Source organism: Rhinolophus sinicus, linkage group LG13, assembly GCF_036562045.2.
Source record: "Rhinolophus sinicus isolate RSC01 linkage group LG13, ASM3656204v1, whole genome shotgun sequence".
Taxonomy (NCBI): domain Eukaryota; kingdom Metazoa; phylum Chordata; class Mammalia; order Chiroptera; family Rhinolophidae; genus Rhinolophus; species Rhinolophus sinicus.
Window position 1 is genome coordinate 54,523,782 of NC_133762.1, and position 21,739 is coordinate 54,545,520.

The 21,739-nt window shown below is 42.3% G+C and overlaps 1 protein-coding gene across 3 annotated transcripts in view; it reads right to left on the bottom strand.

Annotated features, from left to right (window-relative positions):
• Positions 1-21,739, bottom strand: part of BFSP1 (beaded filament structural protein 1) — a 91,267-nt gene that overhangs the window by 40,931 nt on the left and 28,597 nt on the right. Inside the window, exons 1-2 of one of the 3 annotated variants that reach the window (XM_074317557.1) lie at positions 15,598-15,711; positions 5,139-5,199 (exon numbers count right to left, since the gene is read on the bottom strand). In XM_074317557.1, the coding sequence (XP_074173658.1) occupies positions 5,139-5,159 (21 nt within the window). In that variant the 5' untranslated portion in view covers positions 5,160-5,199; positions 15,598-15,711. Of the gene's footprint in view, positions 1-5,138; positions 5,200-10,189; positions 11,564-15,597; positions 15,712-21,739 lie in introns of those variants that run through there. The other 2 variants (XM_074317555.1, XM_074317556.1) reach the window with 2 other exon arrangements.

Consider the following 21,739-nt stretch of genomic DNA (forward strand, 5'->3'; position numbering starts at 1 on the left):
TATACCATTTTAAGAAAGGAAAAAACTGTATTAAAATTGTAATACTCAATATGTACTGATAACAAATGATGAATACAAGTCACATTTGTCTTCTGCAATTACAAGAGGTGCTCAAAGTGGTTACATCAGCATAACTTTAATACAGCTTTGTCATTTCTTAAAATGTGCATACATTTTTTTGGCACCCTCTGTATATATATGACCAAAATGTAATCAAACAATACGGTGAATGTTTAAATTTAAAAAAAATTTATTACAGTAACAGACTCATTGCCATGAATCCCCCTCAGAATACTCCCCCTCACTTTGAACACACTTATTCCATTATTCTTGCCACTTTCTGAAGCAGTTCTGGAAGTTCTCTTTCGTGAGTGTCTTTAGTTGTGCTGTCATGGCTGCCTGGATTTCCTAAATCATTTTGATTTTGGGGAAGAGCCAGAAGTCTCACTGTGTCAGATCTGGTAAATAAGGGAGATGAGGACACACCGTAATGTTTTTATTTGACAGAAATTGCTGGACCAGAAGCCATGTGTGACATGGAGCCTTTCCACTTTGATCACAAAATATGGTCAATGCAGCTGCCGAGTGCCATCCAATGGAAAGGCAGGGATCTTCAATACAGGAAGCAGCATGTTGAAACTTAGTAACAGTGTGTGACAAGTTTCAGCCTTTTCGGTGCAGTCAGTCGAGTGTGAGCTATGGTTGAGAGAAGGTGTGTTTTAAAGTGTGCCGTAAATCATCCATCATGACAATACTCCATGTCACACATCACTTCTGGTATATGGCAATTTCTGTCAAATAAAAACATTACGGTATGTCCTCATCTACCTTATTCACCAGATCTGGCGCCATGTGACTTCATCACAATGACAGATAAACATTTTGAATCTATTCAGGACATTCAGACAGCCATGACAGGGCAACTAAAGACACTCATGAAAGAGGACTTCCAGAACGGCTCCAGAAAGTGGCAAGAACGATGGGATAAGTGTGTTCAAAGCGAGGGGGAGTATTTCGAAGGGGATTAATGACAGTGTGTCTTTTACTGTAATAATTTTTTTTATTTAAACATTCACTGTATTGTTTGATCACACCTTCTATATATCCAAGAGGTTAGCCAAACACAAATACTTAAAAGTCATTAGGAATTCTTACTACATCAAAAGTCTTAAAAATCTGAGTAACTTTGACCATAGTATGTAAGTAGCATGTGGAGGAATTTATTTCATTTCAAAGTGCATAGCAAAGAATGGCTTGCTTTAGTTGGTGGTTAAAAATACAGGAGCTTTTTATTTAAATGGAGGTTTAGTTACATGGGAAGTATTAATAGATGTTTTGTGAAAGCAGCAATAATCAGTCCTGTCACATACATTGTAATATTTTCCAAGCAAGATTCAAAGACTCTGTTAATGATTCCTGCTGTCCCCCATTTCCTATGGCCACACCCAGGGATGTGAGACCAGAGGAAATGCACACTGAGACCAAAGGAAATGGACACTGAGACTGAGTTGACCACCAAAACCTCATTGATATGTGGAAACATTCAAAGATTTATTGACCAAAATCATTGATATCATAAGCCAACATTTACTCTTTCATTTTCACCCCCTTCTTCTCATCTATCTCAATGGACAGAGAATCTAAAAGGCCAGGCTTCACGTGGCCTACCCTTTGAGAAACTGTCTTAATTTGGGTTCCTCAGAAGCAGACCCTGAGGGAAAGATTGGGTACCCATCATTTATCTGAGAGGTAATTCCAGGAGCATTGGTAGGGAAGGTGGGGGTGATACAGGGAAAGAAACAGAGCCAATAAAGCTGTGTAATGAGCAAGTTATGACTCTGCACAAACTGGGCTCAGTCCTGCTAAAGGTCCTCTGAGAGACTGAGGAACTAACCTATGAACTGTTGATACAAAGGATGGGCCAACTGAGGGACTCATCCACCTTCTCCTATGCCTCAGTGGCTGAGGGTCGCTCCTAGGGTACTAATGCCCACACTTCTGGACTATGCCTCCCGCGGATCATACATGTTTCCACAGCCAGAGAAGCTGCCAGTGTGCTCAGTATGACTACATGACCTTGGGCGCTGCCCAGGAAAAATGGACGCGGCACCAACATCAAGTGTGAAGTGACCATCTTTACCCAGAGACAGTGGTTTTGTGTCTGTCTCCTGGGAGACAGAGATTCTCGACTATCCTTCGGAGGTGAAGAAGGAGCCATGGACATAAAAGACACTACTCCGCCTATATCTGCCACACAGATAGATGGTAGGGTTCTGAAGTCATTTAACCTCACCAAGAGTGAGTTTCGTCACTGGCAAAGAGAGGGGGTTGGACTGGGTCATTTCTGGGGGTAAAACCAATAACCACAGGTTCTGAGGTTCCTGCAAGTTAGTGCAAGGACCTCTCCATCTCACTGCATTTACATGGTGTGTTGGTTATTTCTGCTACATCCGAGTACTGCTTGAACTGTTCTTCACCCATATGTTTCTTCAAATTGATTCATTCTTATTTGCATGTATTTAAAAAGTAACTTTTAAATGTCACCTGCTATAGGAAAAAGGTAATCATAAAAATAAATTTACAACTATTAATATTAAAAAGTTGTTCTTCCATATACCATCGAAGACTATCTCCCTTTCCACCAGGGTTAGGCACTCTACACTATGGAAAAAACTAAGCTGCCATCCGTCGCATGAAGTGCTTAATAATAACTATGACAGGCAAGTCACAAACATTATTATATCATTTAATTCTCACTAGGAACACAGACAGATATCCCCTGCTATGGTGGTGGGAACAATTATTATTCCCATTTCACAGATTAAGAAGCTGAGGCTCAGGGAGGTGAGGCAATTCACCCAAATTCTCATAGATACTCAGCAATAGTGTGAAGGGTTCTGTTAATAGGTCACACACCTTTAGGGATAGCATAGCTCACTGTGGGCAAAAGCGTCTTTCCCTAGACTAGGGAACACTGATGCCCTGTGCTGGCCCTCGCCCATGTTCTAGGTAGTATCTTTCCCTAGAACCTTCATAACATTCTCATAGGACTGATACTTCAATTGTCCACACAATATCACATTAAGGTGTTACACTCATGTTCTCAGGAGGGTGAAATTATCAAATGCCTTTCCTTTATTTTTCTTTTTTTTTTTAATTTTATTTTATTAAATTTATTGGGGTGACAATTGTTAGTAAAATTACATAGATTTCAGGTGTACAATTCTGTATTACATCATCTATAAATCCCATTGTGTGTTCATCACCCAGAGTCAGTTCTCCTTCCATCACCATATATTCGATCCCCCTTACCCTCATCTCCCACCCCCCACCCCACACCCCCCTTACCCTCTGGCAACCACTTTATTTTTCATAACCTCTTATTTTTCTACTGAGAACATGTGTTGCTTTTCTACTGAGAATATGTGTTGTCTAGTAATAAGAGAAAACAAACAGAAGTTTTGAGCTTGTTTTTAAATTCAGTGTCACTTTCTACCGAAGGTAAAAAGAGGGACTACATTTTTTCTCCCTCTTCTTTGAGGAGGACACACAATGGCACTGGGTGAGTGACAACCTTATATGTTAGTCCAGAGAGAGCTCTGCTTGCAGTGAGGACAAATACTCACAAACCAAAACATGGTGATGTTAGGAGAGGCTAGACTGGCAAGTAAGTGAAGGGTGTCAGGTACCTACATCCCTGAAGGTGGTGTTCTGTGGGCAGGAGGGTTGCCCCATCTGGCAGCCTGGGATCGCCATCAAAAAGAATGGGATGAACTACAAGTGTCAGCAGAACAGCTGGGTGATGTCAGATGCTAATAAGCCCCAATCCCAAGCTCAGACTTCCAACAGGCATGGGCCATAGCAACCATCAACACAAGGTCAATTACTGAACCTGTGAGCTTACGGCTCCTGAAGCACACTCTCGCCACCACCTTTGTGTTTACATCTGGGGTGCTAATATGTTCCAGTTGGCCTGAGACAATCCCAGTATCTATCAAACAACCTGTGTAATTATTCACAGCACCTCTTTTCACACAATTCATTTTCTGCTCACACAGAGAAGGACTCAGAAGTATCAGGCAGTAGGTAACACAGACAAAGCAAAATTCAGTTTCCCCAAATTGTAGTTCTGACTTTCCCACCAATTACCAGAATAATTGCAGACAACTGAGGTTGGACAAAGCCACAGAAAGCAAGTATCGTGAGCTATTCCTGAAGGTCTGAAGTAGTTGACTAGAGTTCCATGTGGAGAAGGAACACATCTGGGCACAGCAGGGAAGGGTGTTGTGCTTTATCAGCAATTCTGATGAGGTTATGGGCAGGGCAGGAGGGGAGAGGAAGAAGGCAGCCATGTGCCCTGAATAAACAACGCTTCAACTAAACAGTCTCCATGGGTCCCTGAGCTCTGAAATGATCAGGAAAGGATAATGTTTACAGTTATTTGCCATCCCTGGTTTGTCCAACTACCTCTGTGGTCCAGGATTATTCTGTTAATTGGTAGTTAGGTTCTTCTGTCTACAGCAGAAAATCCAATCTGTCAGGATGGTGATAGAGGACCAGACGAAGGAAGGTGCCCCTGCAAAGAACAACTCCACACAAACTCTGCAGGAGGGTCTCCAGCAAGAAGCTAAGAATCCCTGGTGCCCATATGTGGCTATTTTGAGAATGAGGAGCTTGAGGGGAAATGGAAGTTTCTTCCTCTGCTCCCTTGAATTTCTCTGGGAAGAATAATCTTAAAACTTTTAGACAACAGGATAGATGTATCATTGCATCCAAATACGCACTGCCCAAAGCAAGTGCCCTCCTAAGTTTGGTGTCTGGGACCAGGATGTCTGAATAGCAAAACAACTCCAGTCACAGTAATGCTGGCATGTTTTGATAGCCCAGCACAAGCAATAAATTTAATAATCTAGGTTCTCTCCCACACCCTGTATCTTGTGGTAAGGCGTATGTGTCTGGCTGTGTGAATTCACACAAAGATTTAGTTGAAATCACAAAGTCAAGAAAGAGAGTGACCATAAAAGAAATAGGTGAATCCTGAAAATAACACAAAGAAGGGGTGTGAAAAACACTCACCACAGCCATCTAGTTCAATCCTGTCATTAATCTACTCAAAATCAAAGACTTGTTCAGCTCACCTTATTAAGCCGCTCAAGCATTTCTTTTAGCAGCAGTCGACCTTCACATTCCTTTTCATACCTGCAAATTGGACATATAAGCCAGAGATGAATGGCTTCCATGATTCCACACGTGTTGATCACACAATCCGCATTAAATTTAATCTGAGATGAGTTCTGTGCTCGCTCTTCAATGAGCAGTTCCTAATCTGAAAGCAGGTGCTAATGCTGCATTTTCAAGTCCATTGCCTCCCAACCTCTTTTACATCATGACACACACAGAAAGTGCCAACATGGGTACCATACATGGGGTACTTGGGAGCGGTAAGTGGAACTGGAGTCTCCCAGCCTGGAGGCCCAGCCCCAAGGCCCAACACCTCCCTCCCAGCCACCCAAGGGTGAGGGAATCACATCTTGGCACACCTATAACTCAAGTACAGCAGTAGCACAGACACTGGGAAGCTGCCCTCTGCATGATCCACGGCAAACACCACTAACCTGACTTTGTTTGGACTTCCTATACTATTGTATTTATTGACATGTGGCCATGTTTCTGGATTATGCCATTTAATGCTCACAAAACCTTGGGGAAAAGCAGCTATTGTTGCCATGGAAGGGTTTCAGAACAGGCTTCCCCAAAATGTGCCACTCTGGCATTTGAGTTGTCCTGAGTTAAAAGCAAGCAAGACCCTGAGAGCTCATGAGAAACTTTTACCTCTCCTGAAAGAATTTAAATTAGGGGCCTTGCCTGTAATAAGAGCTTTCACCAGAAATCACTTTTTATGACCTATCTATACGGCAGGGCAAACTTCTAATTACTGAGCGTCTGCTCTTCTTATCATCCTGCAATGACCCTCTAAAGCCCCAAGGTGCCTCTGAATGTCATATATACATCATTTCCCTGTCTTTGACTCTCTCAGGTATGTGAGGTTCCCATCTGTACATATGTAATTAAATTTGGTTATTTTCTCTTGTTAATCTGTTTCATGTAGATTTAATTATTAGACCATCCAAATGAACCTAGTAGGATAGAGGAAAATTTCTTCCTCCCCCTTACCCCCACATGTGGTTGGAAAACTGGACCAAAGTGAGGTTGAGAAACTGGCCCAAAGCCTCAGGCAGATGCTCCCAGCACATCACCCTCATCCTGGCAGCATCACCCCTGCACACCAATAGGCCTGCTCTGGGATGGCGGGCAGAGCAGGCTGGATGGGCCAGAGAGTCAGTGCCCCTGGCAGGAAGGTGAGTGGGTGCATAAATACCCCAGCTTTCTTGCCCTCATCTGGGACAGGTGAGGTGTGTCCTGCACTCCACAGTTCAGTCCCAGTTGCCACAGGGGTGACCTTCTGGATAATGCACCGTTAGCTACCTTTCCTTCCAGCCTCACTTCCTCACTCCCCAGTCCATGCTCCCTGAGGTCACCTCCCAAATAGGCTACCTGCCCTCAAATCTCTGTCCCAGGCTCCACTTCAGGAGGACTCCAAACTAAGAGAGGTGAGAAGTCAGAGAAAAACATAGTCACATTAGTTTTATATTTCACACCAGGATGTCACATTTAGAAGTCTCTTTTGCATGTAGCTCTAATGGAGCTAGAAATTTTTTTAATGGTTAATTAGCTTTGAGATTAAAACTGTTAACAAAATTTAATTATCTCACTGCTTTTTCCTGCTAGAAACATCTAAGAATTTCTGTAGCTTAAAAACAAGTCACTGATATGTGGTATATGAACCAAAAACAACAAAAGTACAAGACAAATAAATGAAAAACAAAAACTCATAGACACAGACAATAGTTTGGTGGGTAAGGGGGGTGGGGGGTGGGGGGTGGTAGATAAGGGTAAAGAGGATCAAATATATGGTGACGGAAGGAGAACTGACTCTGGGTGATGAACACACAATGGGATTTATAGATGATGTAATTGTACACCTGAAATCTATGTAACTTACTAACAATTGTCACCCCAATAAACTTTAATTTAAAAAAAACAAGTTTGATAAACAACATATTAATGTGATTTTAATGCTATAGTAAAAATCTAGATATTAAAGACAAATGACTTCATTATAAAATATTCATGATAAAACATTCATATATATTCATATAAGTGAATGTGTAAGTGAATTCATAAAGTGAAAAAAAACTTTGGCTTCAGTTATCTGATTTTTCCACATTATTTTGGTTTTTAGCAATTTGGATAATTACTATATTCACCATTGTATTTTGATAGGGGTTTTTTTGTTTATTTTTATTTAGTTTTATTGTCTTTGACATTCTGCAGACCTGATTTTGAAATTATTCAACTATCTAAGTAGAGAATATGCCTGACAAGGCTGCATATACCTTCCCATATCTGTATAATCTTCACCTGCTTTGGCTAGCCATTAACTTACCTTTGGAATGTGAAACCAAACTTGTGTGTGTATACCCATCTATGTGGATGGGTATGGTTTTTATAATTTTTCAAATCCCACTACCCCAGTCAGAATATCAAATTTCTCCAAGGGGGTAATGGGAGGGAATAAATGAATGGGAATTATTAAATAAATCACGGAGCCTGAAGGGACTGCTCCATGATGGACATATAACTCAGAAGCAAGTGAAATGAAGAAAACTCAATATAGCCATTCCTTCAATGAGGGCTTAAGGGAGTCATGCTTGCCCAGCAAAATCACAGTAGATTGTGGCCTAATGACCACATGAAGGCATTTGGAGATCTAGGGAATCCTGCTGGCCCATGGAGCTGGGTATCTGAACCAGCGTACACTTCCCTTTGCTTTAGAGAACATTAGCTGCATTTGAATGCGGTCCTAGGTCCTACCACTGGGTGTTACTCTGCAAGAGTCCAAGAATGGCTTCTCTCCAAGACATAGTAGCCTAGAGAGAGTATGGGCCCAATGCAAGAAAACCCGAGATCAAATCCTGCCGAATACCCTTTCCAAGCCTCAGTTTTCCCATGAAGGGCTATAACAGGTGGATTTTCAGGTCCCTTCTTCCAGCTCCAAATCTGTTCCTATGGGTCAAAATCAGAAAGAGAAGGGCTGATAGGAATGCAATCAATGATTATGATCTGATAAATACAAGTATGCTCAGTAAACAATGTTAAATAACCAGCCCAAGATTCAGACTGAGAATGTGGAACTCAGAGAACACATTTGAAGAAAACCTCTGGCTACCCTAGACCAGGGACTCCCAAACCCTAGACCTGGCTGTTCACTGGACTTAACAGAGGGGCTCATAAAAACTGAAATTCTTGGTTGAGGTCCAGAGTGGGGCCTGGACATCTGTATTTTTAAATTGATTTATATATTTTTTAAAGGAATGAATCTCTTACATCAGGGGTGTCCAAACTTTTTTCAACGTTTTTTACCAAGGGCCACATGCGTAAAATACACAAACAGCCGGGCCACTCACTCGAGGTGAAGTACGTATTGCCTCACCTGGTTTATTTAAATAAACTAAATATATTTTTGGAATTTGCTGCAGGCCAATTAAAAATGGATTGCGGGCCGCAGTTGGCCCGTGGGCCGCAGTTTGGACACCCCTGTCTTACATAGTTAAACAATTATTTTTAATGACATAAAGATGTTCAGTTAAAAGTCTCCCTCCCACCTCTGTCTTCCATTGCTCAGTTCCTACTCCTTTATCCCCTATGTGTGTGTGTAGGTTTTGTGTGTGTGTGCTATGTCCTCTTTTTCCTCATGCAAGCAAAAAATTTCTACTCTTCCCCCTTTCTTTTTAAAATAAATGATAATAAAACACTATTCTTGTTTTTCTACAATTGCATAGTACCCCACTGTATGAATGAAGCAGTCTTATAACCTGTCCTCTATTAATAGACATTTAGGGGGGTTCCAGGCTTTTGCTATTGCAGATCATACGGCAGTGCATATCCTCGTAGGCATGCTACTTGACACCTGCTGGAATATCATAGAGTAAATTCCTTGAAATGGCCCTGCTGAGTCAAAGAGCACACACATTTATAACTTGGAAAGATGTTGACAAATTACTAAGCATCCTTTTCTTTTCAATAGCTGATTTTAACCCATTATTCAATCTGTCGAAATGGGGGACCATGACCTGGACCAGGGCCTCTGAAACTTCAGTGTTCAACTTCTTAAACTACAAATCACTTTAGGGGTCTTGTTAAAATGCAGCTTCTGATTCAGGAGCTCTGGGGTGAGCCCAAGAGTGTCCATTTCTAACAAGCTCCTGGGTGATACCAATGCTGCCAGTAGATGGACTGCAGTTTGAATAGCAAAACCCTAGAAAACATACATTGAAAGAATTTCCACGTTTTGCTGCGATGCAGTGAAGACGATTAAACTTAGCATGCCCAGCACTTCAATCCAGTCCCAGTATAGCAATTCACCAGCTGAATGACCGTGCCTCGAAACCCTACATATTCAGAGGCTCAGTTTCCTCATCTGTTAAATAGATGCAAGCAGTACCATCTATAACAGGATGAGGCTGTAGAATAAAATCATATTAATATATCTCAAAAATATTGTGCTGAGAAAAAGAAGCCAGACACATAAGACACCTAAGAGACATATTCCATTCTTGTTAAATACTGGAACAAGCAAAATTAATCCATGATGATAGAAATAAGAACACTGGGTGCTACTGGGGTTTGTTTGTTTGCTTGTTTGTTTGTTTGTTTGTTTGTTTGGACTGGTAACCAAAGATTGAGAGGGAAAGGGCTGGAAGGAACTTTCTAGGATAGAGGAAATATCTTGCTTGTTTTGGTAGTTGTGTGAGTATATACATTTGTCAAAACTCATTGAACTGTGTACTTAAAATCTGTGCATATTATTGTATGTTAACTATACCCTAAATTTAAAATACATTAAAAGTAAATGATACCATTTCATGTAAACTGTGAAGTGCCATCAGAATGGAAGCTCCTCTTATCTTAGGTAAATGTACCACATGTGTGCCTTCTGCAAAGATGAAGTCATCGTTCGCTGGGGGACCGGAGACGGCCCTTCGACATGGGTGGCAGCCTGCTCTCGGATTCAGGCCGCGGAGGCCGCCCCCTCCCAGCTCAGTTTCCGCCCGCAGCCGTCGCTTACTTGCTCCTGAACTCGTACAGCGCGCACTGCGCCTCTGCGCACTGGCGCTCCAGCCGAGCGTGCTCCGCCGCCAGATCCCCGGTGTGCAGGCGGTTACCCTCTACGTGGCGGGCAAAGGCATCCTCCCGGCCGGCCAGCTCGCCCAGGCGCTGGAAGGCATCCAGCTGTAGCCGAAGGACGGCGTGGCGCTGCTGGAGCGCGCGAGCCCGCTGGACGTGGGCGGCCAAGCGCTCGCCGAGCCCCTGCAGCGCCGCGAGGCCGGACGCCTCGGCCTGGCCTTTGGCCAAGCAGTCCGGCACCTCCTCTGCTCGCTCGTACTGCTCCTTGTGGGTCTGGAAGACGTAGCTGTGCCGGTACATGGCTCCTCTGCGGGCAGGTGCGCCCAAAGCCAGCTCCAAAGGGGCCCCTCGCGGAGGCAGCAGCCCGCTAAATGAACATCCGAGGCCCTGGCACGCTAGCTGCTAGGACGTTCCAGAGCTGATCAGCTATTGGGCTCAACACGGTGCCCAGGCTCGGGGAGAATAAAAGGGCAGCAGGCCTGCTTTTGTGAGCTAGATTAGCAGTCCATACAACTCTGGAGGTTGGAAGGTTAAACTGGGCAATGAGGTTTTTGTTCTGTGATTGTTAAAGTCTGTTGCTGTGTGATGAATGGAGGGTCAGGAGGACAAGAGAGGCGTGACTTTGTTTTGACTGGTTACACTGGAATTGTGAAGGAAGCCCAAGGGAGTTTGTTCAACTTGAACTAGCTAAAGCGCCCAAAGCCCTCTCGCTTTGTCTCTTTCCTTTTCAGTCAAGCTGTCAATTGCAGAATTTTTTAACAATACATTTTTTTTTTCTGATTATGCAGTTCTTTTTCATAAACACAGTGTAACTTGGCGTTTAGGAACCCTCGTGGTAGGGCTTCTTAAGCATGGGTACAAAACAAAATGCTGCATCTCAGTAAATTGTGAGGTGTGTTACAAGTAGTAAGCTCTTACTAACACTAGTATATTTGTGAAGAATCTACGCTTTGTACAAAATTTAGGAAACCGATGCACTGTTATCATTATAATGTCACCCTTGCTTTCCTGGATTCTGGTATGCTTTCTGGACTGGTAAAAACAAGTAGAGCTCTGTCAGCACATTGGCATAATAGATTCTTTGCACTAAAGAAAAAAATATTTACAGCCTAAGATTTAATAAATTGGCCAACTCTCAGAGAATATAAAAGAAGTTTTTGGCCACCATGTTTCATTTTAATGTGTATTATGGAAATAATAAAGCTAGGCTTTGACAAATTTAAAAGTAAATTGTGGATGTTGAAAGAAATTAATATCATTTGATAAGAATGTTCCTAAATATATTTTGTCATATTTCCAATTTTAAAAATCATTATCAAAAGGCTATTTTCATAAAAATAAGGATAAGTAGTACCATGTAATTAACAAGTATATGGATTGTATGTAATTATACTATATATTAAAGTCATGGTTATCAAAGATCAACAGATTTTTGCTGGGTTTATTAGGGTTTACTCTTACTATTAAAAGACCATATGATAATTGATTCAGCCTGGAATGAAGCTATGTAAGGTCCTAAATTGTGCTGATGGTGTGATTATTATTCCACTTTCTTTTGTTAGGCCATTTAAAAATAGACTTTATGATCAAGTCAAGGAGAGCCACATGACTATATCTGCAGGTACACATATAACATGCTGATGGCATGGTAAATTGGTTTCAGGTTTTCTAGAAAGCAAACCAATGTAGAACAAGGGTTATAAAGTCATTCATTCCCTATGACATCATGTATCAGTTAGGTATCACTACAGAACAAACTGACCCCAAAACTAAGTGGCATATAAGAAATATTTATCTCTACACTCCCAGGTCTGCTGATCAGCTGGATAGCTGTCCTTCAAGCTGCAGTTCTTCTGCTCAGCTGAAGCAGGTCTGCTCCGAATGTCTCTCATCCTCCTAGAACTACCAGTGACAGAAGGACAAGAGCATGTCCAGCCACACAAGCTCTTTCCAAGCCTTTGTCTGCATCATGTCCACTAACGTCTCATTGGTTAAAGAAAATCACACAGCCACAGCCAAAGTCAGGGAACAGGTATGGCCCACCCCGAGACCATGGCAAGGGTGTGGGTATATAACTCTATCACACTGGAGTGAAGAATGGGAACCAACAAGTCAGTCTACCACACATAGTAATTCCATTTGAGAAAAATATATCCCAGAAACATAACAAAGGAAAAAAGATAATTTAATCCAGTAGAATAGAACACACAGAAAATATCCACTCCTAAAGCATAGTCTCAGGGAGATAAATATTGAACAAGGTCAAGTCCCAGTCCTCAAGGTACAAGAGACAAATCCCTACCCAACTAATGAAAACACAAGGAAATCTGGGATAAGTTCTAAAATAGAGATCTTAACAAAATGCTGTTATGTATCAAAGAAACCATAGTGTGTGGGTTGGTAGAGAAGTTAGACTTCCAGACATAACAGCATAAATGAGGTGAGAGAGCACTTGGTGTAAGGTGCATCATGAACCATGTGCTCCCCAAACATGGGGAGGCTGAACTGAGGAGGGCATGGTGTTGTGCGGGAGACCCTGCTCGCTCCGCCATTTGTCGTGTGGGGTGGCCGGCAGGGTCTCTGGTCCTGCTCCACACATAAGAACGCAGGATATGGCTAGGCCAAAAAGGAACACCCATGGAGCCATAGGTAGAGGAGTCATACCACTATAGTCTCACTGGAGGCTGGAGTCACACGACCTGCAACCTGCTGTCCGCTTCTCTGCCTGCCAACCAAACGACTCACTCTTGACTCTCGACTCGACTCTCCAGTGCAGCCGGGCAGTTATATCAGTGGCAAATTGGCTAACTGGTTATAGCTGATGGTCAATTAGCCACAGCTGACGGCCATCTACTACCTGAACCAGCACCTTTCCACGTGAGGCCAAGAGCCTGGAAACTACTCTCTGGGACTCTGTCCCCACACTCCACCCTTACAGGGTCTTGCCTCACAATTTACGTGACAAGCATCTTCCGTGAGGGTCCCTGTGTCACATTAGCCTACAAGCACCTACGGACGGAAAGAAACAGTAGTCTTGGGAACCAACAATGGCAAATCCCTTCCATATGGGAGGATATATGCTAGCTTTCTTGTCCTGGAAAGGAGGGTCACTGCCACTGGAAACCTTTCCTGGTTTGTGGTACCAGACTCTTATGGCATTGCTTGGGGTCCCTTGCGTAGTTTCAACATGTAACAGAACGGGGACCCCATACTAGGCCATAGTGAGAGCACATAGGTTCCCCGCAAAATCATCCCGGTATCGGGACCTCCATTACTAGTCATTAGCCGTGGCCACTCAGCCACTAACCCTGGTATAACTTGCAAATCATGAGTCAAACCAGCCCTCTATGGGGCTATCAGGCCCAACTAGCGACAGTGGGGACTTTTGACCTCCCAGGGCCAACTCCATTGCTGCCGTTCCCCTGCTTTCAAGCATGTGGGTACTGACAGCAAAATGTTTCTATTTCTGCCATAGCCTGGCTTTAACAGAGTCTCACTTGTGGTAACTTGTAATTGAATGGGAGCTGCCATCCGATGTAGCGGAGCTTCTACTGGTGCGGGTCCTCCCTTCCGTGGTCTCTCATTCAGGATTCTCAAGACGTCCCAGAGACGCAAGGCCCAGTCACGCATCGTGGGAGGGTGTTTTGACACCCAGAGGCCTTGCTTCAAAAGGCCGTTGTAGCGTTCAATCATGCCAGCTGCTTGTGAGTTATACAGGGTATGAAACAACCATTGTACATCCATCCTGGCAGCCAGCTCTACACTTCTTGCCCCATAAAATGGGTACCCCTGTCACTTTCAATGACTTGGGGGTGACGACAGAGGGCACACAGCCGTGTAAGAGCGAACAGGGTATGCCGCTGATCCACAGCCAGACACAGCCAAGCAAACATCAACCCCGTAGCAGTGTCCACTGCTGTGAATGCATACATCACATTGCAGGCCTTAGAAAGGGGTCCAATGTAATCCACTTGCCAGCGAGTGAGGGGCACCTTCCCTCACGTAATCTGCTGTGTCTCCCAGGGGAGCCTCCTCCTTTGGGGGCTGTTCTGGGCACAGACGACACAATCATAGCAGGCATCTGCTATCTCCTGCCATTTCAAAGGCAGACCCCAGGGCCTGCTCACCTGCCACATAGTTCGGCTTCCAGCGTGCTGCAATTTCCTACACAGCCAATGGGCCACATCAGTGGCACGAGCCCATTCTAAATATCGGACCCGTGCTAGGGCATCTGCTTCATCATTACCTGGGGACACTAAGGGGGAGTGACCTGTGACACGCATTAGGGTCACCTCCTTTCTTTGCCCTAGGTCCCAGAGGTCCTGCCACATGGCTTGACCCCGCAGTGTACGGTGTCCTATCAACCAGTTTTGGTGTTTCCATGTAGGGAGCCACAACATTAGGCCCCGGAACACCGCCCAGCTGTCAGTACAAATAACTAGGGGCCCAGGCTCATGGCTGATTACCATCTACACAGCCCGTAGCTCAGCCCACTGGCTACTCTGGCCCGTCCCAGTATCAAACCAAATGGTGTCTGTTTTGGGCTGCACACCAATAGCCGTCCAAACGGCTGCAGCCCCACGGCTAGAACCATCGGTAAACCAGGCATCCTCAGGTACTGGGGACTGTCCTGCTTTGTAGGGCGAGGGCTCCAAGTCCTCCCCTCTAGGCAGAGTACTTGGCTCAGCCTGGGCTACAAGCTCCACAGGCCCCAGGACCTGTTGTAGCTCTGTGCTCAAAGGGCTTGAACTAAGGATGCAACGTTGCTCCAAGTAGGCACCCCACTTGGCGAGGGTGGTGGTCTGTGCCACCCCCGTTTTGGGTCCCTGGGTCCATGTACGGACCCACCCATGGATGGGATAGGCTGTGCAAACCAACACCTGTGCCGTCCCTGTGATGGCTTCTGTGGCCACTGGGGCTGTGTACACAGCAGCCAGCTGTTTCTCTATTAGAGAGTAGCGAACCTCTGCTCCTTTCCATAATTGGGACCAAAATCCCACTGGCAACCAGAGACGCTCCTGTCATTGCCAGAGGCCCCAACCGTACCCCTCTTGGTTACATGAACATCAAGTTCAAATGGGCGGCCGGGGTCCACTACTTGCAGAGCTTGTGCCTGCTGCACTGCCCATTTCGTGGCATCAAAGGCTTGCTCTATACCCTCTGTCCAATCCCATGAGGCCCCGTTTTTTATCATGTTATACAAGGGCCTTGCAATTTGTGCTAAATGGGGTACAAACGCCCACCAATATCCTAGCAGACCCAAATACATCTGCAGTTGGGAGACCTCAGTCGGTCGGGGAAAGGCTTGTATTTTGTCAATAATTGATTCAGGTATGACCTTTGTCTTACCCGACCACACAACACACAAAATCTTGATGGATAAGCCAGGGCCTTGGACCTTTTCCTCATTCACCACCCAGCCGCGTGACTTCAGGTGGCAGAGAAGAGAGGGAGCTGCTTGCTCTAAATCTAAAAGAGAATCAGATGTTAATAAAATATCATCGACATAATGAAACAAGGCCACAGAGGACGGGTGATCCCACTGTGCCAAATCCTTGGCTACAAGCCCATGGCAGATAGTGGGGCTGTGCAAGTATCTTTGCGGAAGGACTTGAAAAGTCCACTGCCACCCGTCCCAAGTAAAAGCAAACTGCTCTTGACACTCGGAGGGTGGTGAGCACGCCCGCATGGTGAACAGGAGATGTCCTGAGTTCAAGGTCATCAGGCACAGCCAAGTGCAGAATACAGCCACACTGAAATATGGAGCTTAAGGGAGCGGTTGAAGAGCAAAGGCTGAGCTGTATGCTCCTGCATTTCCCATTCACCATTTCATTCCCAGGATGCTAGTCACCTGGCATACATTCCCCCAAGCAGGAGAGTCTGTAGAGAAAGTGAATGACTTCAGAGATAAATGTCTCCATTTAGTACTTGTAAGGGTGAAATTCAGGGAATCAACACAGTTAGACTTAGCTTGTTTGCAGTTTAACTCACCACATACGTAGCTCACTATCTAGCCACCTGTAATTAGACTTAGTTTGCAGTTTGGTCCATCCTGATAATCAGCGGTTTTCTTTGCTTCTCCCCTCACTGATTAACCTAAGAACTCTGTTCTGTTCCCTTTCTCAAGGTTACCCATACCTCATTAATCCATTTAATTAATAGAATCCTAACCTGGAAAGGGCAATTTCTTAATCCTCAGGTGCCCGGACACCAGAATCCAATTTGCAATTCCCTTGCGGTTTTCACTGGTGATGCATAAAGTCCCAGGCAGCGGTGGCCAAGTCCAGAGTCCAGAGATAACATTATCTTAAAACAGACCAGACCCCAGGAAGCGATGTCAGCCCTCAGACCTACCTGACTGACTCCCCCTTACCTATATAAGAAAAAGCTAACTTGAAGTTAGATGTAGCTGTCCACTCTAAGACTCTGCCCCTGATACTCCCCACCTCCCTCTCCCCGGGTGTTTCTCTCCGGGACAGCCATCTTACCTAGACACTGCCACCAGCATTCTCTCTCTGCCCAAACTTCACTAAAACTTTCTTTGTTCTCCCACTTTTCTGAGTCTTGTGAATTCTTTCACTTCCTGAGAATGACCAGGGGTTAATTCTACGCCAGTACAGTACTGAATTTGGAATGTTGACTGATTGACTTTTGGTTCAAACATGGAACATGGTTGTGTGGTCCAAGGTAATTCAAACCCAAGCCATTGATCATGAGACTAAGACCCATCTTATAATAAAGTTTTATTTGTTACAACATAGGATTTTTAAATCTCTCTTTTTCACTTAGATTTTTGTTTTCAAAACTGAGTGTTTTTTTCACAATGCAATTTATAGATGATGTATTATAGAATTTTACACTTGAAACCTATACAATTTTACCAACCAGTCACCCCAATAAATTTAATTTTAAAAATTAAAGAAATAAAAATGGTAATACACTTCATTTTTCCCCAAAATTACAAATTCTATAAGATTTGCATAAATTGCATTGTCCTATACCAGGACAATTGTGCTATCATGCTATCCTGCATCTTTTGATGCTATTAAAAGTGTAAATGTTTCTTATTAGAATTTCACTATAATTATAGAGTTTTCATAACCTATGAGAAGAGATTAAGTTGGTATAGTTAGCTCTTCTCTGTGGTTTGTGACTTTGGAAACTGCTGTTAAATTCTGTGTTTTAACAGGCTATAAAACCTGAAACCAGGGCTAACCCACAGCTGGATTTCCTTGCAAATTGGTAATCTTAATGTGGGTTCCCCCAAAGCAAACCTGAGACAGAGTTAAAAGGCAAAGAGTTTATTTGGGAGGTAATCCCAGGAAGCCCCTCTGTAGGGAGATTGGAGGGAGAGAGGAAAGGCGAAGCAGGGTTTGTGGTAACATGCAAGTTTCCATGGTAGAGAAATGCAGTTTAATCCTGCTGGAGATTCTGCTGGAGACAGCTTAGAGCAGGTACCTTAGGGCTATCCCACCCAAGGGAGAGGGACCTGGAGATTCCCTCCCACTCCCACTGGTTGAGGGCTGATCTCAGGGGCACTTCCAACCTGCCATTGGAGGGCAGAGTAGGCTCTGCATGGATGCTGAATGGCCAGAGGAAGCCCTGTGGGAAAGAGATACAGCTGCTGGCAGTGGGAAGAGGGGCCAGAAAAAATAGCAATGGTTGATGCTCAAGGGTGTAGTCAGAGTGTCCACAGTGGCTCCTACAACAGTTAAAGGAACAGCAGTGCTCATTGCTCCTCCCACTCCCGACATGGCTCCCAGATTTCCTGGACTCACTTTTCCTGTTAAACAGATAGAAACAGGAATGCATGTATGCACTATACACTTCTACAAACTTCACAGAAGAATCAAAATATCCATATACAAGGTAAAACAATTAAGTTCTCAAACTCATCCTAGAAAAAGTGCTCCATACCTCATTGCTGAATATCACTATGGTCACCTTCGAAGTACTCCCCTTGGGAAGCTGTGCACCAATGCTAGTCCACCCTTCAAAGCAATTTTGGAACTCTTTTTCTGGAATGGCCATCAGAGCTGTTGTCATATTACCATCGATGTCCTGAATGTCATCAAAATATCTTCCTTTCAATATTTCCTTTATCTTCGGGTAAAGAAAGAAGTCATTGGAGCCAGATCAGGTGAGTAGAGAGGGTGTTCCAATTCAGTTATTTGTTTACTGGCTAAAAACTCCCTCACAGACAGTGCCGTGTGAGCTGGTGCATTGTCGTGATGCAAGAGTCATGAATTGTTGGCAAACAGTTCAGATTGTCTAACTTTTTCACGTAGCCTTTTCAGCACTTCCAAACAGTAAAGTTGGTTAACTGTTTGTCCAGTCTGGTCCAAATTCATAATGAATAATCCCTCTGATATCAAAAAAACATCATTGCAACAAGTTCAAAAACTTAATTGTCAGTTCTTTGTATGTTAGCATTTTCCTTCTTGTTAAGATCAATAAAAATTAAGTATCATCTACTCTAATCATTCTGCTTTTGTTTTTCAAATATTTTAGAATACTTTGTGTAACTTGCCTTTTAATCAAAATCATAGATATAGTTTTTATAGGCTCCACTTGTTTTAATTCAAGCATTATCTTCATTCTAATTATTCTATGCTTAAATTAAAACATGTTATTCCAATGTGGTCAGTTCCACAGACTGGCTCCTGTGTTCCAGCAATGTCCCTAATGCTCTAAAAAGCATTCTTGCTTTCTAGAAACAAGACATTCTAGACACATCTGCTTTTTTCATGCCCCAACATATGGAAGCAACTTCCATCAGAGGTCTTCTTTCTTTAGGTAAAGAACTGTTTTGAGGGCAATATCTGGGCACTTTGGATGCATATACAAGTCAGTGGTAGATATGAGTCCTGCTGCGGCATTAGCTACTTTTAAAAGGGATGGAGAGTAGATCCTAAGATTTTTTATCACAAATTAAAAAGCAATTTTTTCATATCAATATGAGATGATGGATGTTGACTAAATTTATTGTGGTAATCACTTCACAATATATGTAAGTCAAATTATTATACTGTATACCTTACTTATACAGTGCTATATATATATATATATATATATATATCACTATATATATATAGCACTATATATATAGTGCTATATATATTTGCAATTATATATCTATACTATACTATATATAGTGCTATATATATATTTGCAATTATATATCAATAGAATTGCAAAATAAAAGAGATTGATTTAGGATATATAAGAATTTATCCAGTTACTGATATGTATTAATTTACTCTACTGTTCTTATAGTATGTGGATCCATTGGGCATTAATAATTTCTACTAATCTAAGTCTCTAAAGGAAAAAAAAATGAAAATGACAAATGAACTGCTGGATTTTAACATGCAGAAATGAGTATTAGGGTAGGTTATACATTTCTCTTAGAAAGTTTGAGGAGATTAATGATAAGTGCCTAGACAAATAAGCAAACAAAAAAGATAATTTGTAACTCCAGGAAAAACAAAAAATTGAGGAGGAAATGCAATAACAAGTACCCTACTTGACTCAGTGGAAAAACCATACATAAAACGGCCCTGTTGATGAAACACTAATTATTGGTTTATCAAAAAACTGATAAATAATTAGGAGTATGGGGGTGGTAGTGAGAAGGGTATATATGTAAAAAAAATTCATTCTTCTTCTTTCATAGTAGAAAGATAATACATAATGTCTACAATAATGTCTATAATAAACCAAAAAATAACAGCATTATTTTATTGCAGAATATAGAGTTATAGAGTATTTAATATTTAATATAGAGTCAAATTCCCAGGATTAAAAATGATTAGCTCTTGGCAGAGCAGAGGGATAGAGAAGAACAGAGAAGGGAGAAACAGGACAGAAAACTGCTTTTCCATCATAAAATTAAACTTTATAATATTATTTGACTATATATTTATATATTACCTTGATAAAAAAATTAAAATTAGAAACAAAAATAAAGCAGGCTGGTGAAACAGGCTAGTTTATACTGCAATAACAAACAATGCCCCAATATCAGGGGTTTAAAACAACAAAGTTTGATTTATCACTCATGGTACATACCTATGTAAAATTCTCTGGGGCCTTTGCTCCATGTCATCCTAACTCCAGCATACAGGCTATTAGAGTAGCCACCATCTTAGACATTGCTGGTCATCATAGAAAAAAGTTAGAGCATGCACTGGCTTATAAAGTTTTCACTCAATTACATACAATTGACCAAAGCAAGTCACATGGCCCCATGTAACTTCCCAGTACACTGGGAAATGCAATTCTGCCAGGTGCCTGGAAGGTGCAAGAGTGGCCATATTTGTCAACAATCTTAATGACTATACCTCTGGTGGGAGATTATTCAGTAGGAATAGAGATCATACATATGAGGAAGAAATTGCCACTGAACAAAAGTATTAACTCGAGAGACATGTAGAGATAAAATCAACAGGACTTGATAAATAATCAGATATGGAAGCGTTACATTAGATACAGTTGAATGGCACTATTTTGGGGGTGGAGCTGGGAAATGGGTGTTGTGACAGTCAGAAAGCCCTGAGATTAAATTCTGGGCCCATCATTTTAGTAAGTGATTTAACTAATCTGCTCCCAGTAGGGGCACTGGTAAAATGAGAGTAATCACTTACATAATAGGGTCACCATACATCTCGGTTTACCTGAGACAATCTACGTTTACACCTTTGTCATAGAGTAAACATGGAGAGCACCCTCTTTCACTTTCAAGAGTTTCTTGGTTTGTCTGAGAAGGATATAGCATTTCTTATTCTGCCTGTGTAACCTGAATGTATGGCCTGAATTTAATCATAAAGAAACATCCAGACAAACCCAAAATAAGAAACATTCTATTAATAAAAACAGAAGGGGATGATATTCTTTAAAATGTTAATATTATAAAAGAAAAAGAGACGCTATGAAAATGTTCCAGATTAAAGGAGACTAAAGAGACATGACATCTAAATGCAACACAGATCCTAGGCTGGATCCTGTGCTGGAGGAGAAAATAATGCTATATAGGTCATCGCTAGATCCATTGACAAAAATGGAAAATGTACAGTAGATTAGATAAAAGAATTGTATCACTGTTAAATTTACTGAAGTTTACAACTATACTACAATCAAGTAAAATATCTTTATTCTTAGAAAATATACTCTGAACTATCTAGAGGTAAAACCCATGATGTATGCAACTTATTCTCAAATGATTCTGAAAACAACGTGACATGTATCAACACAAACATAAATATAAAAATGTGTGGAGAGAAAGGAAATGGAGCAAAGTAGTAACAATAGATAAATCTGGATAAAGCATATATGGGTGTTGTTTGTACTCTTGTAATTTTTCCTAGAGAGTTTGAAATTATTTTCAAAAACATATGTGAAAAGTATGATCACCTTACTCATAGACTTTGCAGTGTAGACATTTAATAAATATTACATGCTTTACATAATAGCCATATATATGTATAATGAC